The 24,988-nt window shown below is 37.7% G+C and overlaps 2 protein-coding genes and 1 long non-coding RNA gene across 3 annotated transcripts; 1 reads left to right on the forward strand and 2 right to left on the reverse strand.

Annotated features, from left to right (window-relative positions):
• Nucleotides 1-5,933: 5,933 nt before the first annotated feature.
• Nucleotides 5,934-7,152, reverse strand: LOC123257319. Its single transcript, XR_006507356.1, has 2 exons — nucleotides 7,037-7,152; nucleotides 5,934-6,648 (listed from the first exon to the last, which is right to left on the reverse strand). It is a non-coding gene; the product is annotated as an uncharacterized LOC123257319 (long non-coding RNA).
• Nucleotides 7,153-8,783: 1,631 nt separating this feature from the next.
• On the forward strand, nucleotides 8,784-9,640 carry LOC6496882. The gene is made up of 2 exons (XM_001963178.4): nucleotides 8,784-9,318; nucleotides 9,376-9,640. The coding sequence occupies exon 1, from the start codon at nucleotides 8,880-8,882 to the stop codon at nucleotides 9,291-9,293; it is 414 nt and encodes a 137-aa protein (XP_001963214.1). The 5' UTR covers nucleotides 8,784-8,879; the 3' UTR covers nucleotides 9,294-9,318; nucleotides 9,376-9,640.
• Nucleotides 9,641-20,173: 10,533 nt separating this feature from the next.
• LOC6498636 lies at nucleotides 20,174-20,780 on the reverse strand. The gene has a single exon (XM_001963176.3). It carries the CDS (start codon nucleotides 20,731-20,733, stop codon nucleotides 20,335-20,337), a length of 399 nt encoding a protein of 132 aa, XP_001963212.1. The 5' UTR covers nucleotides 20,734-20,780; the 3' UTR covers nucleotides 20,174-20,334.
• Nucleotides 20,781-24,988: the final 4,208 nt, after the last annotated feature.

Below are 24,988 nucleotides of genomic sequence, written 5' to 3' on the forward strand. Positions count from 1 at the left end.
TCTCGTCTTATGTTTGCTTTCCCACATGCTATGCCCGAATTTAAATATTTAAAAAGCGGAAAAACCCAAGGTTGCCCAGGGTGGGGCGGTGTAGGGCCAACGCCTATAAACCATAAATATGCAATGAAGTGTTTTCGTTGCGATTTAAAAATCGGCTGGGGTCGGCCTTTTCAATCAGCCAACACCAACCAAAAATTTTATGAGTTTTTAAACTAATACAAGCCGGCCTTGGTTTCCAAATGGCCAAGTTAATTAGGAGCAGCTGTTGCCTTAAATTTCATTATGCCTCGATTCCTGACTGCATTATCTTTCCTTTATCTTTCAAAAAAAAAAAATGGAAAACTTTGGCATACATTTTGGGCAAACAAAATCCTCATCTACGGAAGTCGTAAAAAGTTTAACGTGTTCTTAAACTTGTTCACCGACCATCGATGGAATTTTTTCAGACTTTCTCTTTTTTCCTCGTTTTTTTTTTGTTTCCTGTTTGGTTCGAAGACCAAAACTCTATAAAAGTTTTAAATTGTTACACGGCAAATGACACGCGCTGGGTTTCGTCGCCCTCTGTGTGTTAATCTGTTGAAATTTGCCTTTTAATAGAAATGTGTCTCTGCGGCTGACTGGAATTTTTTGGTTGTTGAATTTTTTTATTCAAAAAAAAAATGTATAATTTTTTTTTCAGAGACGTCTACGTGTGGGAGAGATATAAAAATGCTTATTGCCTTTAAGTACGTGATTTTGCTTTTGAAATCTTTTCGCACACACACACATTTTTTTGTGACTCCTGCGATGACAGATGCATTAAGCGTATTGGTTTTTACGATTGACGACGGGGGTATGACCCCCTGCTGAATGTAATTTAATTAATGTAATGGCCACCAACAATACTTGCCCCAAAGGCGTCGCAAAACTAACAAACATAAAAGAAGGATTCATGTTGCCTCATAACAAAAGCTTTGTGTATAAAATTTCAGCACATTCTGACGCCCCTTGGTTAAAATTCAAATTTGTTGAATTTAGAAAAGGCATTTAGTGAATGAAGGTTTTATTTCAAGAAATAGAAATGTATAACTAAGTATTTCATCTTTAAACTAGGTATTTAGAGGCTGTAATGTTACAAACTACTTTATTAAAGAACTATCTATCACTTTATCAAGTCATTGCTCTTGCATTCATTTCGTATTTTTTAAAGAAAAATATTTTCTTAGGAAACTTGTTTGGAACCCACTCAGTCAGGCTGAAAAAAAAATCACAAAACAATAGAAGTATTTTGTATTGTTGGCTAAAACCGAACTCTGTAAAAGTGTAGACAGAGTACAAAGGATATGAATGACACAAATGGAGACCAAAAATGAGGAAATAAATTTGCATATGGCCATATCTAATGAACACACGAGAACAAGAGACGTATCCTCTGTATCCTGGATTCATTCAATTGATGAAATGGGAATTCCAGATTTTGTCATAGATACACACGAAATAAAAACCAAACTGGAGGGAGTATCGAAATATTTGATTTATTTTGTTCAAAAAGAGCAACTAGAAGGTAGTGTGCAAACATTATGAATTGAAAATTTGAATCTCTGTCTGGCCCGAGTGCCACAAAGTATGCTATAAAAATGCTCCAAAGGCTGAATACTGAATACTGAATAAATGTGTACGGCTCATTCATTTGCGACACGAGATGAATTACATGCCCTGACACGAATACATCATACCCCATGTGTCTTCCGTGTACAAAAAGGACAATAAACTTCATGCATGCTCGGTGGCAAACAGACAAAAACATTTTAAATTTCATTTTCTGATAATACGCCACCCACACACGCACCATTTTTTTTTCCTTTTTTTGGAGATAGAGGGGGTAGCTTGGAATTCATTTGACAACTTCGTCAAAAGGTGGCCTGAAAAGTTTTGTGCAGGATGGCAAGGAAGCTGAAGCATTTCGTACCTTATGGCTTCCGAGGATGTCAAGTTGGAAAAGCTGATTTGCTGGAGAAAGAGATAGAGCGCAACGAAAAAAAGCAACAAAAAAAAAGGAAAGTCTGAAGGACTCTTTCCCCGAGTCCCTGAGTCCTAAGATAACTCATCATCATTGAGCGCAATTTGTGTTTAACAATCGTTGGTAATCTTTATTGGATGTCAAGCTCCGTACACACTCGTGCACTTGCACATGCCATCCTTCGGTTCTCTCCTTAAAGGATCCCTCTCCACATCAAGTGTCATAGTCGGTACACAATCACACATATGGTTTAAGGTATATGCTTTATATGGCATATGCAAAGCCCAGAATCGCCCAGCATCTCTGTTCCCAGGAAGATGTTTTAGTGACAACGAGAGTGTAATTGAGTGCCACATAACAGACAATTCCGACTCTGCCAAGTGGACGGTCTCTGCCGAGGCAACACAGGCAAGGCTTAAGGCATTCAAAAAAATGTTTCAAGAAAATTGCCACAACCGGGTGTTATTTTTCGCTCTTGTATAGCTCTTCCTCCTTCAGGGCTGGAAAGGCTTTCAAGGATATTAGGACGAAATCTTGAAAATAAATCACATAAATACTTTCTAGAGTTAGTCTGACACCCTGATTTCTCCAAGTTTTTTATTATAATTAGTTATTAAACTCCAACTGAAAAAAGAAAGCTTATAGATAGAATTATATAATTAAATCATTAAATTATTATATTTTTGGAATTTTTTTTTGTATCCCTGATTCCAAGACAGACCTATGCCATTATGAGTTGTTCTATTTGATTTTTCATTTCCGCTCGACAGCTACATTCGTGTGCATTGTGCTTGATTTGTTGCCTTTGGGCTGTAGGCCAACTTCGCAGGACCACGGCGGGCAAGGAGAACGAGCCAGGGAGCCAGGACCAAGGAGAATGTGGAGAGCAGCCGGAGAACAGAAGGAGACGGACGAGTACGGCATAGTTGGACATGTTGCACATGACAAGCGTAAAAGTTTTCGAGTGCTGCTTGGGCCAGAGGGGCCAGAGGGGGCCCGGGCGAGGACGAAGGCGGGAGGCACCTAAAAGGAGGCGTGGTACTTGGGTAATCAAGCACGACAGCAGCTGCCATTAAGTTGAGGTAAAGCAAAAGCTGCAATAACGGTAGGAGCCATTTTTTTTGTTCTTGTTTTTTCGGGAAGGGTAGAGGCAAAAACGAGTTTTAATTAAAATGCCTGGAATACTTTAAGGCACGTTTTCTGCTTTATGTCTTGGAGGTAAGTTGCGAATACTCTCGCCCAAAATGGCATGAAAATCGATTTATGCATTATTATACGGAAAAAGGAGAGCTAGATTCAGGAAGACCTGCAACTCCTACAGTCTGGATACTTTTTGGAAGTTTTTATTTGAAAGTTATATGGCCGATTAATGATTTAATGATGGCTTGGTTATTAGTTCTACAATAGTCCAAAAAAATTCTTTCAAAAGAAAGGACCGGATAAGAGTCCGGTCATCATCAAGCATTTCGATAGATTTGTAGGTTCTCTTCAGAAAGCTTTATTACAACCAAGGTTATCTCTTACTGATAACTTTCTCCCCTAAAGGACCTTAATATAATTTTAATAAAGATTTCATTTTAGATTCTCAATGAATCCATAAATGAATTCTATTAAAAGCCAGGTAGTATCAATAATAGTTTTTGTTGAAAGAACTTTCTCTTAAATTAATCATGTTTTTCTTTAATAAAGCGTAATGAATTATGTTATTAAAACAATATAATTTTTTTGTAGTAGTAACCATTTCATATTAACATTCAAATGCAATGGCAGTATGATATATTCATCATTTTTATTTAATAAGAAAAATCATTATGATCAAATTAATATGCCAACCACATGCCCCATTCACATGTCAATACTATGTAGACAAAACCTCAACAATAAAAGTCAAACAAATAACTAAAAATGTCAATAAACAAAACAGTTTAAATAATTAATATTTGAATGTAAATAGTTTGTGTGGAAGGCTATTCAATCTAATTGGAGAGAATTTCGGTGGATTTGCTGAAACATTGGAATTATATGCCGCAACGAGAGCGGCAATAGCATCGTCAATAACAATAATAACATACATAGTTTGGCTAAAAGCTTGTGCCAACGCTAATTGAGTTTGCTTTGCTGGAAAATGGCGGACCGAGCTCTGGGGCTTTGGCGAGATGGCCCAGTGTTTGAGCCAAATTGATGTGGCTAAGCTCGCACGTTCAAAAACTTTAGTTAGTTTTTGGTGCGAGTGCGTAAAATGCCAAAATGCTGACTCGGAATTTGTCACGCGCAATCAACGGTGGCATGAGGTTGGTTGCTGACGGCTTTCGGCTGGTAAGTGCTGACCGGCCACGCCCATTACGCCCACACACATGGACACATTCCTGGATTATGCATATGGTGGCGAAAATGGGCGTGGTACACTCAACACTTTCAAGGTTTCTCGCCCTCGCAGTATCACAGCATCACTGCCTCCTTTCCCCTGGCGACCAATAATGAAAAGTCTATGCTCGCTTTTAGTGGCCTAGTTGACAGCTGCCAAAAACATTTCTATGGCTCTCTTAAACCGCCATAAGCCCTGCATTTAATTAAGCCGCGCCAAAAATATTTAATTGCCAACAAAGAAGCCATATGCCAGCTATGTATATCCAAAAGGTAAGTAACTAAATGCATTAAAGGGTTATCTCCAAAGTTCTGAAATATTTTTTTTATTATAAAAAGTTCATTAATTAAACAATTGTTGTTCAATTTCCAAACTGTCAATTAACCGATGTTAATCAGGTTTACGCAATTAACCGCCAAATGACAGCTGAAATAAATTTTCAATCGGTATATCAACAGGCTTCACTCTTCCAGGCGTCTAACTTAAATGAAAATTAATTAATGCCATAGGTTCGTGCAAGTAATTAGTGCTTGGCATGGCATCGATATTTATTTATAACGAAAAAATCTCATAAAAACTTCAAAAACTCATGGGTATTGGTATTTTGGTTTGTTAGTTAATTGGAACCCATGCAAATAAATTTTTTTAGCAACGCCACAAGGCTCAAAAAAATGTTTGTGATGTCAATACAAGATATTCGATTCGTTTCTGCCAAATTGATATTGTTTTTTTATTTTCATTGTCACTGACAAGGGTCACACACGAAAATTGTGGAACCTGTGGGCGAGCAGAAATATCATCGGCGGAATTCGGGGACTGACCCACTTACATATGTATTGCCCAAAAAATGTGCGCGTGTTTGATTTATTTAAAAATCGTAGGAAACATCCTCTTACTTTCTACAATACTTTGTAGGAATTTGAAATATATATTATAGCCTTACATCTAATTAAAATTAAGAAAACTGTAAGAAGGGGAAAATTGTAAAGGGGAATAGTATAAAAGAAGCGGGTTTTTACTTGTTTTGTAGCTTATTTAAATCTAATTTCTGCGTGAATCTAATTAAGATGAATGTCAAATTTATATTGTTTATTTGTTTAATTGTAATTATTTTTTTTAATTTGATTGGCACTGACAAGGGTTACACAAAAACTCTATGGATACTGTGGGCAAGTAGAGTGAGATTGGGGGACAAAGTTACTTTCATATGCATCTGCTAATATCCAAATAATTTCCAATAAATAGCCCTGAAATTCATTAAACTCTAATAATTTATCATTCTAATTCTGCTTACAATATTTTCGTTTCTGTTCTAAAAGACTTTTTCAAAATAGATATTTTCAAGAGTTTATTTTAAATAGACTATTATGTCCATGGGAAACATTTGTTATAAATATTTTAACCATTTTGGAGTGATTCGCTTTTGACGCTTATTACAATTACACCTTATACACCTAATTACAATTAAGAAATCCATATAATTTTAATGTTACGGGTTTTTTAAGAATAGTAGTATATAAGAAACCTTTTTCTCTGTTTTTTGTTTAGTTTATTTAAAACTAGCATGCATCTTATTTTGAATTTAGGACTGCTTCTGTTCTTAGTGATCAGTATACTAGTGCCTAGTGAATCAGTTCTGTGCATCAACTGTGTAAAGAACACAGTTTTGAAATGGCTTCGCCCAGGATCACCAGAGAAACAAATGCCTACAAATGGAAATAATATTTACATAGAAAATAAGCAATGAATTCATATAAATTTTAAAGCTATTAAACTATACTTATAAGTAACTTTTTATTTTTCTTTCCAATATTTTCGTTTTGATGAAATAAAAGCTTATTTCAAAATACAGAGGCATTATAGCATTATATATGTGTAATTTATCGAATTTTATGCTTCAATATAAACTTAATTATAATTAAAAAACTAATTATAAATCTTTCACCCCTTTTACCAAGTTCACCCCTTTTACCATATTTATATTTAAGTTCAGCTACGACAATACAACTGTTTTATTTCGCGATTTTGTAGGTTGAGGTAAACTTTTTTTGTACTATTAAGTATACGCCACGTGTAATAATGATGCTGTGAAGGTTTTAGCTTTCTCTCCAGAGCTCCAGAGATGCTGGGCTGCTGGGGCTGCTGAGTTTCAGGTAAATATTAACTGGGAAAAAAACCCCTTTAGCCTCACCCCTTAGCAGGTCCTAGAGCCAACACGTGGTCTCCATGTCAGCACACGTGTGTACATTTTTAATTATGCGAGCGCACACAACCGAAGGCCGAGCTAAAAAACATAGAAGCGTGAATGTTGGGCAACTAACTTATTAAAAAGCACTCGCCCGGTAAAGCATATATTTGCCGAATAAAGCGAAAATTAAGGCAACCTATGTAGGTGCACCTTGTTCCTTTCATTTTCCCATAAGCAAATTGCCTGTCCGCTGGTTTGTGGTTTCCATCCGTTCATATTTAGCTGACCACCTTATGGCCTGAAGCCTGGAGTTTCTCAAGCAAATTTCAGCCACAAGCGATTTGCATAACTTTGGTCGGATGGCGGAATACCGACGACTGTTAGATCTGTTGCTCTTCGCATTGTATTGTCAACCGAGGGCCGAGTAATAGGGAAATGTCGTGGAAAACCCTAACGAAATCCTTCAGTAATCCAGCTTACTTACCGAATGATGATGACCTAAAAGTGTGCAAAGCCGAGGAAGCTACAAAAGGCATGAACAAGCGAATAAATGAAAAAATCTGAGCAGATAGAAATGTTTTGCGAACTACTCGTAAAATTGTTACTTTCATAACTGGGCGGGAAATTGCTTAATTTGATTTTGTAGGCTCAACAAAGTTTGTAGTCGATTTAGGGATACCCTATTGGGTATAATTATGTATGAAGTTGGAAAGAGAGATGAATTGAACATTATAACTATAAATTCTTTATAAGGAAAGCTTAATATATTTTTGGTTTCTTAACTAAAAACCTAATTAGTAATTACTATCCTTAAGGTGGTATAAAATCGACTTAATGGGTTTAAATTATAAGGATTTTAGAAAGAAGTTAAACAAAAGCTAAAATTAAAAGGAGGTACCTTCTATTGGAAAAATGTATCCCTAAATGTATAAAAAAATATAATATCAGATATAAGCATTTAATGAAAAGGCGCTGGCATCCCAGTAGGATAGGATATATTTTTTTAAGAAGTTTCAAGAAATTTTATTGCCAATAAATGACTTCAACTTCCACAATGTGAAGAAATTATATAAAAAAAATGTTATCCTTTTTCACTAGTAGACTATTTAGCTAGTATCTGGTATACTTTTCCAACTCTTACTATTCATTTCTCTTATAAAGTAGCCTGTCCTTTGAGGACAACGAACCATTAAGCTGGGTATACCGTGTAAGCCAGCTCAGACTACTAAACTACCCGCCATAAATCTTGTAACTAGAAAATCAGGGACAGAGAGCTCTCGAGGCAGGGCAGAAATTATTACATGCCTCATTTGCCAGCGCCTGGAAGAGTCTGCTTATTATATTTTGATTATTTTTGGCACGCGTGTTTCAGCTGGACAACATCAACAATAAGACCAAAAAATACAAAAAAAAGGAAAAAATAAGGACTAACTCGCAGTGAGGAACTCCATTTCGAGTGCTGTAAACAAATTCCTAAATTTGGATGGCAGATGGAATGGTCAAAATGGGCGGAGGTTGGTCGGAGGCTACTGATGAACCGTTGGGTGTGTGAAGGAAGGATATAAACAGGACAGCAGGACTTTTTTTCTTGTTGGTTCTCCTTTTTTTCTTCGGTTGCATAATTTTTTCATTTTATTTTGGGCTCGTTTGGCCTGCTTTTGTCCATAATGAGATATCTCTATTCTCCTTTGTTTCTTTTCATCATTTTCGGCTACACTCCCTCCATTGTATTCTTCGCATTATTCTCAGTGTGTGTGAGTCCTGTGTGTGTGTGTGTCAGTGTATTGTTGTTTTTGCATTTCGCGAAATGCCGCTGGGAAATTCGTGTAAAAAAAAAATATAAGACAAAAAACAGAAAGAATCTACAGGGCTCAAATGGCAATGATGGCGTCGAGGTGGTCTTATTAATTAGGACACGCGCCCTGAGATATATATTTTCCCCCCAATATTTTCCACTTCTATATATATACACATGAGCCGTTGAAGGACCTGGGCTCCTTTTATTATTCAAATCCGCGACAATTTATTTTGCGGTCAGTTCTTCATTCTTTTCAAAATTCTATTTGCATAAGAATCGCCCAGAAAGGTAAGAAGGCTAAGGTTTAAATGAATTAAAATAATAAGACCCTCAATAAGAAAAAACTATACATTTTTTAGTATTAAATATTAGATTAAAATCGGAAAAACAAGCAGGCCTTGCTTTCCATCTGTCATTCTACTACCTCCCAAAGTTTCACTATTCAAGCCAGTAACAAACTCCACGTAGATACCAGCAGTCGATTCTCTCCAAAACTGAAATTTCTAAAAATATAAAAAACTTTTCCATAATGTCCAAGGCATCGAAAGGTTTTGCGCGTTTGATTAATCCTGGCGTGATCCTTGGTCCGGAACTGGGCCAGAAAATAGCTGCCTTTGAAGCGATGAATGCAGAACGATCGGAGCTGGATGGCGAGCTGGCGCGTCTGAGAAAAAAACAGGAGGAGACCGAGGACAGCCTGGCGGAGGCTCTGGCCGAGGACGAACTGCAATGCAACCTGCGACAACAGCCAATGACGGGACCCAACGAGGACGAGCTGCAGGAGATCCTAAGGCGACACCTGAGCGGCATTATCAACAAGCTGACATCTAGATACGAGCGTATTTTGTACCTGGATGCCGATATTAGGAAATTGAAACAGACAATAGAGAAAGAAATAGCGGCGGCGAATCAAGAATCGGCGGCTGCAGCGGCTTCAATGTAAACTATTTTATATTTTTTAAAAATCAGTGAGTTTTTAAACAGGTTTATAAGATATTTCGAAAAATTATTTAATGCTTCCCCAGAATACAAAATTTAAAGTTGCAAGGCGAGCCGGCATCAAGGACGAGACAAGCCAAATGTTCTTCTAATTGATTTCTATCTACACGAACTGTACACTAACCAACACATACTTACACTTTACTCAAAAGGTCTGACTACACATGTGAACTAATCAAGGGAATTTTTTATATGATAACTCCAATTAATATTATTTACGTAATCGAATGAAATTTTTGTTAAAGTGTTATATGAAAATAAAATTAAATTGGCAACAATCTCATTTCCTGACTCACTTCTGTTTGCCCAGACACATGGAAAAATATCAGAAGACATTTCATTTTAAATTGCGTATACGCACTGTTGCCACCACACATTAAGAGCACAAAGCGTGTCCGCCGCCACTTCCTCTGCTGGCTCCTATCGGTGAGTGCATAAATTTAATAATGCTGCAGGAGATATGTACTCTACAGATCGATTCTCAGCTTCGGCTTGAAAATTTATGGAATTTCCTGTGACATGATGCAGAAATTAAGCACGTAAGGCAAGAAATTTAAGCATACAGATTGTAAATAAATAAATAAATAAGGCAAGAAATTTATTTAATATTGGGGAAACTAAAGATAAAATATTTGAGGGAAGCCCAAAATGTGCTTTGATTCTCTCATAACAATTGATCACTCTTCGGAGCATAAAGTGTGTTTAGTCCTTGCATTAGATTCTAATCAATCAAAATGGTTTTCGATAGAAAACATTGGTTTTGTATATTTGATGTTACTCTGATTTTGTTAAATATTAACCACCTGTCTCTCATTTGTTGGCGGTCTATCCATTTGGCTTTACTCTAATTAATTAATTTTGGACATTCAAAGAGGTAGAGCTCTCAATTTTGAGATAGTCGATAGCCAGTCTGGTCAAACAAGAACCAAATGCAAATTTTCTGACCAGACAATCGGGCTTAACAAGAAAATTTGCATGAAGTCAATCATCTCGGCTGGTCACTGAACTGAAAATAAGACACTTTACATCTCTTCTGTGAGTTGGCCTTATCTCGGCATTGTGGCTCTGATTGCCTTTCATCTCAGTCAATTGGGAAATTCCTACTAACAAAGCGTTATCTTAAAATATATGCGCAAAAAGGTGTCCTTTACGAAGGTTGAAAATTTAAGATGCAAGGAGTACATTAAAGATTTTAGGGATAACTATTTAATTGGTTTTGAAAAATTCTAAAAAATTTGAAAGGTCATCAATTACAATTGCCAAAACTTAAAAACTTGAATCCAAAACTTTTTGAAGGTCATCCTCTGACGTTGTTTGTCTTCATTATGATAAATTGCCGATGCGAACATATTTCATCTAAGCGCTGAAATTCGGAACGAGGCGATAATGAGATGTTATTAATATCAACTTGCGACTTATTTAGTGACAAACTCTTTCGGTCTCACAGGCAAATGACATTAAACACAAAAAAGTTAAGAGTATAAGAAAATTCCAAGAACGGTCCAGAAAGAAAAGAAAAAAAGGCTGCCTCTTGTTCAGAAGCTTTCAGAAGTGTCAAGAAAACAAATGACGGTCAGTGTATATCTTTTCTTTTCCACATTTTTTTTTTATTTTATTTTCTGTGTTCCTAAGCCAACCTTGAATAAACAGAAGCCTGGGCAAGTGTTAAACTTTCTTTTCTTCTATCGTTAATGTGCCCTTTTTAAGAATTTTTTTCTTTTTTGCCTCGAAGCCCTACGCCACAGGTTTGTAACTGGAGAACTTAAAAGGGATTTTTCATAAAAAAAAAAATCATAATAAAAATGCTATTCGTTTTTCATTTATTTTATATATTTTCTTATAATTAGCTTATAATACGCATATAGTCTAATGCATATATGCTTAAATAAAAAGATAAAATTACTAAAAATATTATATTTGCAAGTTAAATATTTAAATTTGTTTATGTAGCCAAGTACCCAAATCGCTTATTTGGCAAAAAGACAGAAAACCGGCATAAAATACTGCTTGAATGATAAGGCCAAGATAGCAAAATGTTGTGGCATTCAACAATAAAGCGCAATAAAAAAAACAACTAAAAATATATAAATCAAAATTAGAGCTATGTATAGGAATACAATATATGAATATAATGAAGAAAAAATAACAAATAGTTATTTAAATGTTTGTGTAATTCTTAAGGTTCTTAAAATGTGGTTACGAAAATAAATATGTATAATGTATATGTTATATAAATAAATTAACTAAACTTAAATAAATTATTCTTTCCTAAACTTATCTTAGCTTGTGACGAAAATGCCAACCATCTCTTGGCCATCAAAAAGTTTAACTGAAAATTCTACCATATAATTGCCGTTTCTACCTAGCCTGTGAAAGAAAACCTCAGCCCACCTGGAGGTGCCAACTGCAGACCAATTGGCGGTTGGTTAGATTCCATTAATGGCTTAACAGCATCTGTGGCAACTACTTTGCCGGGACTTGCAACAGCAAAAAGCAGCTGAAGGAGTAGGGCAGGCATCGCCCTTTGACCCTTTCGTCCGCCCACAAAACAGCTGGCAGGGACAAGTGACAGTGCCAAGTGGCAGAATGGCAGGTGGCAATTTGGCGAATTTGCAGGTGACAGGCAACAAGCTGCGACGTGACCAGCAACAAGTTGGGGCAAGCAGGCCATTGCCACCAGATCATTGCAGATAATTAAATATTTTATGTAGCCCGCGGAATGGCGATGGGATGCGAGTGAATGTATTTATTTTTAACACTACATAAATGTTATGAACGTGGAAGCGTAAAAATTAAGTCATAATGCGATTTGTGGCAATCATAAAAGTCCCTGCTGCAAAGCAACTACAATGTGTGCAATTCGGTGGGTGGTCAAATGTGTGTGGGGCATAAAGTTCCTTCCATGTCCCATAAAGCGAAAAAAAAGGGAGAGGAAGCTGCGCAGCGATTGTCGGGGTCATAAATCGACACTTGAAGTGGCAGTGCCGGCGGTAATAGGGATCATAAAGTGTGCAAACAAAATAATCAATTTGTACTCGAAATGTTTAATAAATTGCAACTAAGCTTTCGCCATGGGGCCCACGTGTCGTATGCGTCATTTGCTAAGAGTTGCGAAATTAACACGCATACGACAAGGACGACGACGTCGGGCACTTAATTTTTCACTAAATGGCTTGCCCCGGAGATGTGGCACGGCCAGTTGCCCGTTGCCCGTTGCCATTTACCAGTTACCAGTTGCCATGTGGCAATGTGGCAAGCAACACGTTGTGTAGCTTAAATTGAAAATTACAAAAAAGCGAAACAAACCAGCACGCAACGATGGGTAAAGCTCCTTGAAGGATCCACCATGTTGCCTCCAAAGAGCGAAACCTCAAAGGCGCGTGTTCTTGTAAGCGTCATGGGCAGAAATGTGGGGTCAGATGAGGGCGTGGCACTTGCCTTTTTTTTTGTTGTTTTGAGTTGACGACGACGACGGCGCATATGAAAATTTCGCACGACAATTTATTGCCATGCTTAAGTAGCGTGCGTATGAAATAATATACAACAAAAAAAAAGGAGCCAACGGAAGCCAGGACATGTTCGTGCCACAACAGCAACAAAAATAAGCAGTTTGGTTCTCCTGCTGATGCTGAATTTTAAAATGTTCTTTAAACAATGTTCTCAGAACTGATGGCAGCGATTTGTTCAATGTTGACAATGTTGTTAGGGGCGGTGCCAGGACACTCTGTCTGCAGGATATATATCCCATAGGTGGTTGGGGTGCGAGGAGGTGGGCTGAGACGAGTGGCCACTTAAAGCTTATTTGTGGCTTAAAGCTATCTAATGGCCAAGTGGGTGAACGATGAGCTCCCCTGCTTGGCAAATTTGTTTTATGACTTTGAATTAATTAAAGAAAATGAATTGAATTTAAAAAGGAACTGGTAGGACGTAGGATGGTAAATTAATATTTATGGCTATTATGGCTGACTAGGTATTTTTATTTCAATTAAAAATAAATACAGATTAATTAATGGATAAAATATGTATGTTTTTGATTTAATTTACTCACTAAAAGTTTTTCATACATTTTTTTACAATTTATAACAATTCTGATGAAACTTGGAACTTTTTTTTTATAAATTTTTTGTTAACAGAAACTTAATATTTTTCTTTATTAATATTTTAATTGTCTATTTATTGAATTGCAAAGTTTAAATGTATTTATTAAAACTGCAGCCTTTAGATTTCACGTTTTTCAAACAAATACTTTCAGATTCACGTGAAATGCATTCTTTAAATATAATTCGAAGGAAAAGGTCAACCCGAAAAAATCAAAGTTTTCTATTTTGTGCAAACTCTACCATCATGACAAAAACTCGTACATACAATATGTGCCAGAGTCGCTCAAAAGGACGTTGATGTTTACAATTTCTTTTGGCCGCAGGACGCAGGACATGGCTCTGTTTGGCCTGCCCTCCAGAACAATAAATATATGTAAATATACTGAGTACACATATGTATGCATACCCATTTTGGGTGAAATCTTAAACTACATAATGCCAATGGAAACCGAAATCGCTGCACTTGGCTACCAACGACCCAGAAACGGAAGCGACAAGAGAAGGAGTTGGCAGTGGTGCCAGTCGAGGCAACGTGGCAACGTGGCAGACAATGGCAGACAGCTCTGGACACCGGCCTCCGGACTCCGGATCCGGCTCAACTGACCAGCCCCAGGACTAAGTCACGTCACGAAGCTCTCATTGTTTGCAGAAGTAAGTAAGTGTACATAAAATTTATACGTGGAGCAGTGATGCGGGACCGGGAAGGTTGTGGAAATCCATGCAGATGTGCCCAGTTTCTTGAGTCTGCCTTTTGTTTTCTCCGCTCCATTGTAATAAATGGGTAAGATTTCATATATACACATACTATATATTTGAATCAACAGTAGTGGAGGACCAGAGGCACTAACCATAACCGACAAACTATCGTACAACAGGGAACATTTATGCTTATCCAAAAATATCCATTCGAAACAATCACCGGTTTCAATGGGAGACATGAATAAAGGTAAATACACTCTAGACTTTGATGGAGATTGGTGGAGAATAGATCCACAAATCGTTTAAAGTATTCCGCTGAAGAATCAAACGAATATTGGCCAAGATATAGCTTTCACTGTGGCTCATAGTGCCATTGTGGAAATTTTGAAGGGGACCCCCAGGATCTTGAAAAAAAAACTAAAAAATATTTTGATTCTAGATTTTGATTCAGATTTAAGCAGAATAGATCCACAAATCATTTAAGGTATTCCGCTTAAGAATCGGGTGGAAATTGGCCAAGATATAGCCTTCGCAGGGGGTCATATTGTTCTCCAATTGCACTTTTCGCATTTTGAAGGGGACCCCCCAGACAATGAGATGAAAAATCTAAAAAATAGTTTGTTTCTAGATTTTGATTCAGATTAAAGCAGAATAGATCCACAAATCATTTAAGGTATTCCGCTTAAGAATCGGATGGAAATTGGCCACGATATAATCTTCGCAGTGGGTCAAATTGTCCCCCCCATGCACTTTTCGCATTTTGAAGGGGACCCCCCAGAAAATGTGATGAAAAATCTAAAAAATATTTTGCTTCCAGATTTTGATGCGGATTGATGGAGAATAGACCCAAAAATCATTTAAGGTATTCCGCTTAAAAATCGGATGGAAATTGGCCGAGATATAACCTTCGCAGGGGGTCATATTGTCCTCCCCATGCACTTTTCGCATTTTGAAGGGGACCCACCAGAAAATGGGATGAAAAATCTAAAAAATATTTTGTTTCTAGATTTGGATGTAGATTTACGCAGAATTGATCCACAAATCGTTTAAGGTATTCGGATAAAGAATCGGTTGAATATTCGCTGAGTGCCATACGATCCTTTTTATACGTTATTGAAAGTTTTCAATGGGACTCCTAATCAAGAATCTGAAATTTTGTAGGAGAACTTTCTCAATTTGTAGTCCAAGAAAATATTTCTTAAGTCCAATTCTTTCGTCTTATGTAAGCTTCGAATATAAGAATGCATCTGTTGTTGACAGTCGCGAGTCTCTTCAACAAAGTTGCAAGTCAATGCCTGAAAAGGTACTTACAGTCGATAAATCGACTGATTCTGGGGACAAGTCCCCGGCGAACACGTCGTATGCGCAATCTTACTTAGTAGCTTCTTGTGTCAACTTATGCAAATAGCTGCCAATGAAATGGAATGAAAAAAAAGTCGAAATAAAAAACAAAAACACATACACAAAGGAATTTACAAAAAGGGCAAAGGAAAACTACAAGTAATAAAAAATGCTAATTTAATGTTATTGTTGCTGTTTGCTTTTGTCTTGCTCGTGTTTTTGTTCATCTCTTTGACTTTGTCATGTCATTTTGGAGCTTCCTCCGTTTTTCATTTTTATTCCATTCCATCGTTGTCTCTCCGAAGCTTTTATCTTCTGGCCCTTTTATTTTTTTTGCCGCTTTGACACAAACAGGAAATGATTTATGCAGAATTTTCTCGGCGCAACTAATTCAAAACTTGCCACGCCCCGGCCGCCCGCCACATACTACTAAACACGAAGTTTGATTGCCACACATTTTCATTTCTTGGTTTTTTTTTTTTTGCCCAGTCATTGGAGCTCATATCCTGATTACACCCAAGGATCCAAGCCCCGGCCAGGCTTCCCTTTTTCGACTGCTTTATTGAAATTTCCGTTCACCGGATATTGAAGAACGCCATTTTGTTATTTATTTTTGGGTGGCCATGTCTTCATATGAAGTTGGTGCCCTTTTTGGCGCGAAGAAGAGTCCCCTTTTGACCCTCGGGGCCAGTCATTAACTAATTGCAAATGAAGGAATTAATAAAAAATCAAAATCGCATTACAGGTCCCAGCGCCCGCCTCCATCACCTACGGTAAGAAAGGCAATCAATTTGATTGTATTTGATGGCTCTACAGCGCCAGTGTACAGAGGCAGAAGTCCCTCCCCCAGCCAACCATGAGCCATAAATCTTAAGCGCACTTGCGGCCCTCCTTTGCCTTGGGCTACGTTTCGGCCTCATACTAATCCGTATCCGGGTTTGAGGACTCCAGGATCCACCCGCCGTAACCCACCTACCGCCCATTGCAATTCGCCTGAGTGTCCTGCTGTGCACCGAGTGTTTGGCATCCAGCGTACAGCACAATGTCCAAAATGCACACTGCAAATAATACAAAGGACTAAATTGGCAAAAAATGGGATTTCGGATTCCAGTCCCTGGGCCACAGCATCGCTATTTGAATGCTCTATACAGGGGCTTCTATTTCTAAGCATAAAAATATTGTTAAATTACAATCGGAATGACTATTGAGTTGTAAACAGTACATACCTATGGATTTTAAATGGTGCTTAGATTTGGGCCACATCACCACATGTCCTGTTCCATTTTAAAAGGATATAACCAAATAGAACTCGAATCGCTTGGCTAGTTCACAATAGGGAATGAAAATAAAGGAAAATCGAGCATGGTAGCTGGAATAAGGCAAAAGAAAAAAAAAACAGGATTCAACTTTTGATGCTGTAGTTTCTCTTGCTTCCCGACCCCTGACCCATCAGCCCATGCCTTGGCCATATTGCTTCGTTTCGGATGGCTTGGGTGCATTAAAAATAAACGACTGTGGGCAGCGCTCAATTTGGAATGAAATTGGCGCAAATACCAAAAATTTATACAATGGCAAATGCAGCAAAAAGGAAATACGAGCATGATGTAGGAGTCCTTCTTTTTTTTAGACGGGGGCGGAGCTTGCGAGCGAGTGGCAGGACGAACGGACGCCAGGATACCAGAGAACCAAAAGCACCACCAGAGCACAAATTGAAAAGCCATACAAATCAAATTGTTTGGGTGTGAGTTCTAAGTTTATTGGACCACGTATACATATATTGTTATGAGAGTGTGTATGGGTGTGTTTGTGGGTGTATATTTGTGGGTGTGGTGGTGTTCATGTCCATGTGTATGTGTGTGTGCTTTATAATTTATAAGCGACCATCAGGAGCGCTCATTATGTGGCACAAAATAAGTAAGTGCCACTCGTTTATATACAAAGTAAACAGCGTGGGAAAATGCATAAAAAGTGACCAGCGATGAGGGTCATAAATGAGCCTTGAAGAGCGTAAACGGATCGTCAGCAAACACACACATATGTACTCATATCCTTGTTGCAGGGGACTCGACCACCCGACAAAGCTGTCTGTAAAGAGATTCAATGAGACACAAAATCATAAATCTTTGAATAATATTTTAGCCTTTAACCTATCAGCAATTCAATATCAAATTTTTAAAATCTTAATTTAAGCATTATATATATTTTATTGTAAAATATATATGTTTTCATTTCCTAAAACTTTAGTTGGTTGATGTAACACTCCATCCCATTCGCTTCTGGGTATAATATACTCATGTGGCCCTTTCATTTTTGTTTGGGAGAAACCAACGAACTTTTATGGGTCGATTCCTTTGTCTTCTCGTAACATCCAGTCGTTGCCCCCCGATAATACAATCAATTTGCTTTCAGTATGCCGGTTTGTTGTGTCCCCTCGGCGATTCGTTGAATTCTAGCTGGGGCCAGCAATCAAAGCATGCAAAAGCGTTCCGAAGTGATTGCAATCTGATTCGATCTTTTCCGACCCACCCATCATCCTCCCCCACACGCACCCCAGAAGACCAAGTCCTTCTTCCCCGCTTTGACTTTTGAATAAATATTTTCAGGCTAACGTCTTGAAGCTGCATAAATTATTACCAGCACCCCTTTCCATTAATAGAATTTTCACTTTTTAAATGCAAATGGCTAGGAATCCACGTCCCAACGATACCACGCCGGGCAGTTGGTAGCTCATTCGAAATCAGAGAAGGAAATGCAAAGAATTTCAAGCAAAATTTAATTACTCGCAGCAGTCCGAGGAACGCTTCGAGTAAAGGACTGAAATCTGCATCGCATCGAAAGCTGCAGCGTCCGAAAGGATGGCGGGCTTTTGTAGCAAAAGGGGCAAGTAGCACAGTCAGTCAGTTCGTTTCATTTGTTTATGCATATTTTACTGGGCGGGCTCCTGCACATTAACAGTCAGCAATTGAGCAAGGACGAGAAAGGGGCGAGTGGCAGTGGAGGCGGGGTGGGAAAGCTACGGCCGGAAAATTGTCGGAGGCAGCAGAAGTCGCAAAAGAAGCTTCTGTTTCCACTGGACAAACACTGAACTCAGCTCTCTATTCGCAGCCTTAATGACTCTTCGACACCCACTGTCATTGGCACAGTGGTTAAGGACCTTAACCTTCTATGACTTGGGATAAGCTATATTAATTTATTCTAACTACCTACTAGGATCTTAAAATATAATATTAGATGCCATATATTTTCTCTCCTCATACCTTTAATAGTCCACTTTAATATTCCTCTCCTAACTTCCTTAAATTTTCAACCACTATTCCTATCCTGGCTATCACTCCTCTCCTAGAATTATCTCCTTGACCTTATGCTGCGTTTTTAACGAACTCACAGCTGAATATGGAAGTGGATGAGGAAGTGGCAGGGGTCACAGAATCCTTTGCATATTCATTGGTCAGCAGTCGGAGCTCGCTCTATTCTAATTTTTAGCTAGTCAACGGTGGGCAGGAGTGGGCGGGGCCGCATTCATCCACTTGCTTTGAGCGTAAATATTTTAAGTACTTTAAACAATTCATTAATTTACATTTAGCTTTCGGCATGTTGTAGCCAGCGTTGTCTACAATTTGAGTGGAGGATTCAAGGATACTTGAAAGTGGCAGAAAAACGCTCTAAACGAAAACCTCTAAAATGTGCTACTATATTTTTTAAAATAGAATATGGCATATTTATTCAAACAGATATGTTTTTTAGCTTATGAATTATGAGTTTAAAAGATGAATATATTTGTAAAATATAACTTATATTATGTAGGTCTTGAGAAGTAATTATAAACCAAAGAAATATGTTTTGAGTGCCAATCTGCACTACTTAGAAAACTACTTTTAATCCTGTTGATACTTTTCTGATACAGAAGCTATATCCACACAGATTAAAACGCTGAACTCTTAAACATTAGACGGCAATTACCAAAAGCAACAAAGGAACAAGATACCCAACCATCACCACCCACTTTCAATGTGCAATTTTCCCATTCAAGCCATCAGTGCTGCCTTGGCTCACCATGTCGCTTCTACTAATTGCAACAACAATTGCAATGAACTAAACTGAAATAGAAGGAGAGCTGACGGGTGGATGGTGTAGGGGGCAGGGTAAAAAATAACCGGACAGCAACAACTAGGCCACAAGTCGAACATATCGGGGGCGGAGAGCTCCAAGGATCCAAGGGGGGTATAACAAGATGGGCGCATTTCACAAATTATAATCGTCATTTGTCATGGAGGCACTGCACTCGGCAAGGACTCGCCACTCGCCACTCCCCACTCAGTAGTCAGCAGTCGGCCCTCGGATCCAGTCCTTCACCCAGTTAGGAAGGGAGGAACCTGGTCCTGGTCGGAGGGTGTGGGCCAGTTATCCTTTCTGATTTTTATTGACACGTTGAAATGACAGAGAACGGGGCCGAGTAGATGATGAAAAATTGCTCAATAAAGTGAATTAGCAATGCACTTAGGAGACGAAATGAGAACAATTAGTACAGAAATGAACAGAAAAACGATTTTAACGAAAATTGTAAGCCATTCAGTTTGTGTTTGTGTTTGCTTAGTTGGCCAGCATAGTTTTTGGCCCAGTTAGTATGTAAAAAACCAATTTCAAAACTGAAATGATAGTTATGAGGAGAGAGATTATAAAATAATTAAGTTAAGAAGGTTTATTTTGAAAACGTTCTGAAGATGATTAACAACTTAGGAAGCTAATAATTTATTTTATATAAATAAAATTGACTTTAAACTTTGTCGGAAAATTAAATTTCTCTTTTGGGAAATGGAATATTTTTGCAACACTTGCTGGTTCTTTTCACGCCCTTCGCCTGCAACGCATCCCGAAAAGCTCCAGGCCAGGCCGGCATTTGCGAAACGTGTCCAACAGCGTTCCGCCAAAGGCTCCGCGCATGGTCATGGTAATATCCTCGATATTGCCAATATCGCAGGTGGCCATCAAAAAACCATCGGACAATAATTCCTCGCAGGCCGTTCCGGGCACCAGGCGCTCATCGAATCTGGCAACTGCCACACAGAGGCGCATCTGCTGGCGTTGCAACAGCCAAGGGATCACCAAATTCCAATTGGCCCGGCTCCAGTCCAGCTCATCCTCCACCAGCACACCGTTCTCGGCCGTAAACTCAACCGGTTGTAAATGGTAAGACTTAAAACTCAAACTGAATAAAATAAGAATCTTTAAGTTTTGTTTAATCATGTTGGATAATTTATATTTCACGATCGATATTCGTCTGAACTGAAGCAAGTTGCATTTGAAACTGAAAACATTTGAAACAATTCTACGTGATTTGCATTCGGTTCTTGAAAGTGCAGTTCTAAGCTATGCTGACGTGTAAGCCAACACGATGGTAATTGAAAACAAGGTAAGAGTATTTTCAAACAATAATAATTATTATAAAAAGAAAGAACTATAAATCCCAATTAGTAATTAAAACCCATTAAAATTATATATAACTGGAATATTAAGCTATTATGTTAGTTAGTGGAAAGGAAGTTAAAGCCCCACAAAATTCAACAGAACCATGTGGTCTTCATGAACTAAATTAAAACCTAAATATTTAATCAAATTTTGGGCTTCTTTTTACCACTTTCACTATTTTTGCGTAACAGCCAAAAGCACCACGAATTTTGTTTGTTATTACACTATTATAATTAATTTTGAGTCAGCGGTCTACGTGACTCTGAATCGCTTTCGAGTGCAGCACGTGGCAGCTACCAACTACCAACGACAAACTTTATTTCTACGCGATTTTTTTTGGTTATTAGTTTGTTCAATGACGTCAATATATGACGAGGAAAATGCAAAAAGTAATACCAAAAAATCTTAAGTTTAGACTAAATTTAAAATAATATTAGCTTTCATCAAAGCCAGTTAGTAAATAACTAAACGCACTTGGTAATTGGTATTTAATTTGCTCAATGTAATTAAAGTAAATAATTTATTTACCTGTCCAAAAAAACACTATTATTAAATTTTGAAATATACAAGCATGTAATTGTTAATAATTGAGCAGCAACAAGCCGGACAAACAAAAAATATTTTCATTCCAAAATTGAATAAAGCATTTGGTGACAGATGTACAACATTTGCATAGATATAAAAATTCCCCCATAAATCCTTGCCGAAAAAAGTCAAACTAATAAATGTCGTAGGGACGTGCGGAAGGTTGAACTGTTTCCAGGATATTTTTTTTTTGTTTGGTGGCTAGTGGATATAGGCCAGGATTAATTGGAGACGGGAGAGGAATGCGGCAATCCACACAGATGTCGCAGGTACATAAAAAAACTATAAAAAAAACAAGGTGTTTTTAGACTTTATGATACCCGGTACTTAAAATATATTATAAGGATATTGAGAGAATATTAAAACGAAAAGAAAACCTATAAGATTAAAAGATATTGATATTATATTATATCATTTATACTTTTTTTACTTACATTCACTGAAAAACAATATAGCCCTTTACCCTACAAGTACCGTCTATAAAAAGGACCAAACGTGCTGAGCCAAGCGGCAGACAAACATTGAAATTATAATTTTTTAATCATAAAACATATATGTATATATAAAAAATATGAAAGAATATTGTAGGCGTGAGATACACTCACTATCACCAACACTACTACCACAACACAAAAAATGGCGCAAGGGCCATTTGCCTATTTTTTGTTGTCTGGGCCCGGAAACAAATTACAGCAAACAATTTAAAAAATGTTTGCAAACAAACAGGAACCGAAAAGGCACAACAAAAGGGAATGACGGAAATGTTATCTAGGAAACAAGAAAACGGACATGATACCGGAAGTACCGAGTCCTTGCACTCTCGGCAATGATAGGAAAGCAAAATTATACTTCGCTGTGATTTCATTCATAATACTTGGCTAGCCAAATGAAAGAAAAATATAATTTTGCATTCAAATTTGTAAGGAAAATCCAATCCAGACAGTGGCCACTGTACTGGCTGGAAAAAGGCTTGAACAAACAACAATTGGGCCAAGATAAAAGCTTTGGCTCAGGCATTTGGCTCCTTTTGTTCCCAGACCATATCCCATACCGAGGGTCCCTGTCCTTGCTTTTAACCTTTTCGTTTTACTTAGTTAAGCAAAAATGAAATTTTTATTAGCAAAATGCATAAATGAATAGAGAATAGTTAAAAACAGACCCGAATGCAGAGCACGACCAACTTCTTCAGACCATGTGCACCTGTGGTATCAACATTTTGGCCAATCCCTGCGATATTCTCGGTTCTCGGTTTTTGCTGAGCTCGACACAAAACTCAGCTTGGAGTGCCACCTGCACCTCGTCCAATAACTTTCCGGGATGTTTCTGGTTTTGCTCCGGTGTTTCCCCAATTTGATTATTCCTGTTGTGGTCCATATGGGAAAATTATAAAGCAATTACTTTAGGGGAAACCATTTCCAGACAAGAACACGAAACTAAACCAGTTTTTTTTGTCCATTGATGTTTTTAGTCTGAGTTGTAAAGGTATGCTATTTTTAGGGCTTTTAAAAAATTAGAAGAAGTAACTTTTTCCATCTGAATCTGTTAAAGATTCTTCCTGCTTTAAAGGGAGTAAGAGCATTTGTATTTATTATTTTGCACTGAGACATAAATAATTCACAGTCTGAAAGAAGTTTTCCTGGCAGACCACAAAATGGCAACACATCCGTTTTTTTTGTTTAAATGTATGTATTTTTTTTAATTTTTTATAGAACAATTTATATCAATATTAAATTCCACCTTTACATTACTCACTTGAAGTAAAAATTGTCCTAGTTTCCGAACAAACAAATTGTCTGTGGACCATTTTTGAAAGCTTTGCAATTATATGGGCATTACGAAGTTTTATAACAAATGGACTCCCTTACACCATCCTCGCCGGGACACACAACTTTTTGCGACATATCAATTAACAAATAATATACAAGCTGACAAACAGAAAAGCCCAAGAGGGAAAACTATCTGAAAACTTGCACATACTTGCCCATAGGAAACTTGTTGTTTCTCCAAAGCAAATCAGAAAGTCATCATCAAAAGTCCGAGAGCAGGACAACGGAACCCCATTTGCATTTCAGGCCAATGAAGAAGTACTACTACCGGAATGCCCCTATTCCTTCCAACAAAGTAGGAGTATAGGACGCAGGATAGAACAATTTCTGCCTCTGCGCACTTTAAAAGTAATTTGTCTTTTTTGCGCCTCGTCCACTGGATACATGCTACATGCAATTTGCATAAAACTTACTCGCCTCGGACCCTTTCGGCATTAAATCCACTTTGTCGCCATATACTCGTACATCAAACTGGAAGCAGTTGTCGGCTTTTTTTTTTGTTTTTTTGTTAATATGTTAGGAAGCCCTGCTGGCGAATAAGTTTTCAATAAAGCGTCACGAGCCTCTGGACCCATGCCGAGCATAACAAATTCTTTTGTTTTCGTCACTTTTCCTAATGACTGGGGGGTGTGGAGTGTGTGGGTGTGTGTGGAAAATGTGTCAACGGCAGCTGCAAGTGGCTCGAATGCATCAAAACCCAGTTAACGTATAAAGAAAAAGTACTAAGTTGCTTGTCTCCTGAAAATAAAAGGCTAAAAACTTAATGAAACTTCTCTATAAATTAAATATCTTGAGAAAAGTTTAATGTCTAGTTGGAAAAGGATTAACAAGAGACCAATTAAATAAGTCAAACAGAAACTAATAGCTTTAATTTTAATGGCAAAAAAAAGTGTGAAAAATGTATTTAAATTTAAATATGTTAATCCTTTTATCTTGATTGGAAAATAATTGTGCTCTAGCTTAAACTATTCGCTTGTGTTTAAAACTATTACGGGTATGGGAATGAATATTACCATCCATTGTTCCATGGACAAACGTTTCCAATTTGTTCCACTTGTCCTAGAGCAACAACCAGTTAAATGTTTGTTGTTTCTAATAAACCTAATTGCTTACATAATACATGAGCAACAATTTGATTGCGAGTGGGTGTATATGTACATTTAATTTAAAGAAGAGTTTCCAGACTCCAGCTTAGCATGAAGCAAAAAATATAAGGGAAAATATGTAATATAATATGTTACCACATGCATGAGTATTGGATTTGATATTTATAACATGTTGTCGAGGTGATGATGCAAATAATTAAACACAAATAAAAGGCGCAAACAAATACAATTATAAAACACAAATTCCCGCAAAAAGTGAAATAATAAACCGCCTAAAAGGCGGCAATGCCCACAGTCAGGGGTGTACTCAGCGAAGCGAGTGTGCAAATTTCCCCCTTAATTATTTAAGGCCCATGGAAGCCACCCCATGGCACCACCCCATGTACAGCCCAGCTCCTCCACATCCCTACCAGTCGGAGTTGTCTGCATATTTGTTCGCGTTCGTTGAACGCATTTTCAATTAACAGAAAAACACTCGGCTTGGCTGAGCCCGACCCCCCGACTCAGGCTCCATTA

The sequence above is a fragment of the Drosophila ananassae genome, chromosome 3R, assembly GCF_017639315.1.
Source record: "Drosophila ananassae strain 14024-0371.13 chromosome 3R, ASM1763931v2, whole genome shotgun sequence".
Classification (NCBI taxonomy): Eukaryota; Metazoa; Arthropoda; class Insecta; order Diptera; family Drosophilidae; genus Drosophila; species Drosophila ananassae.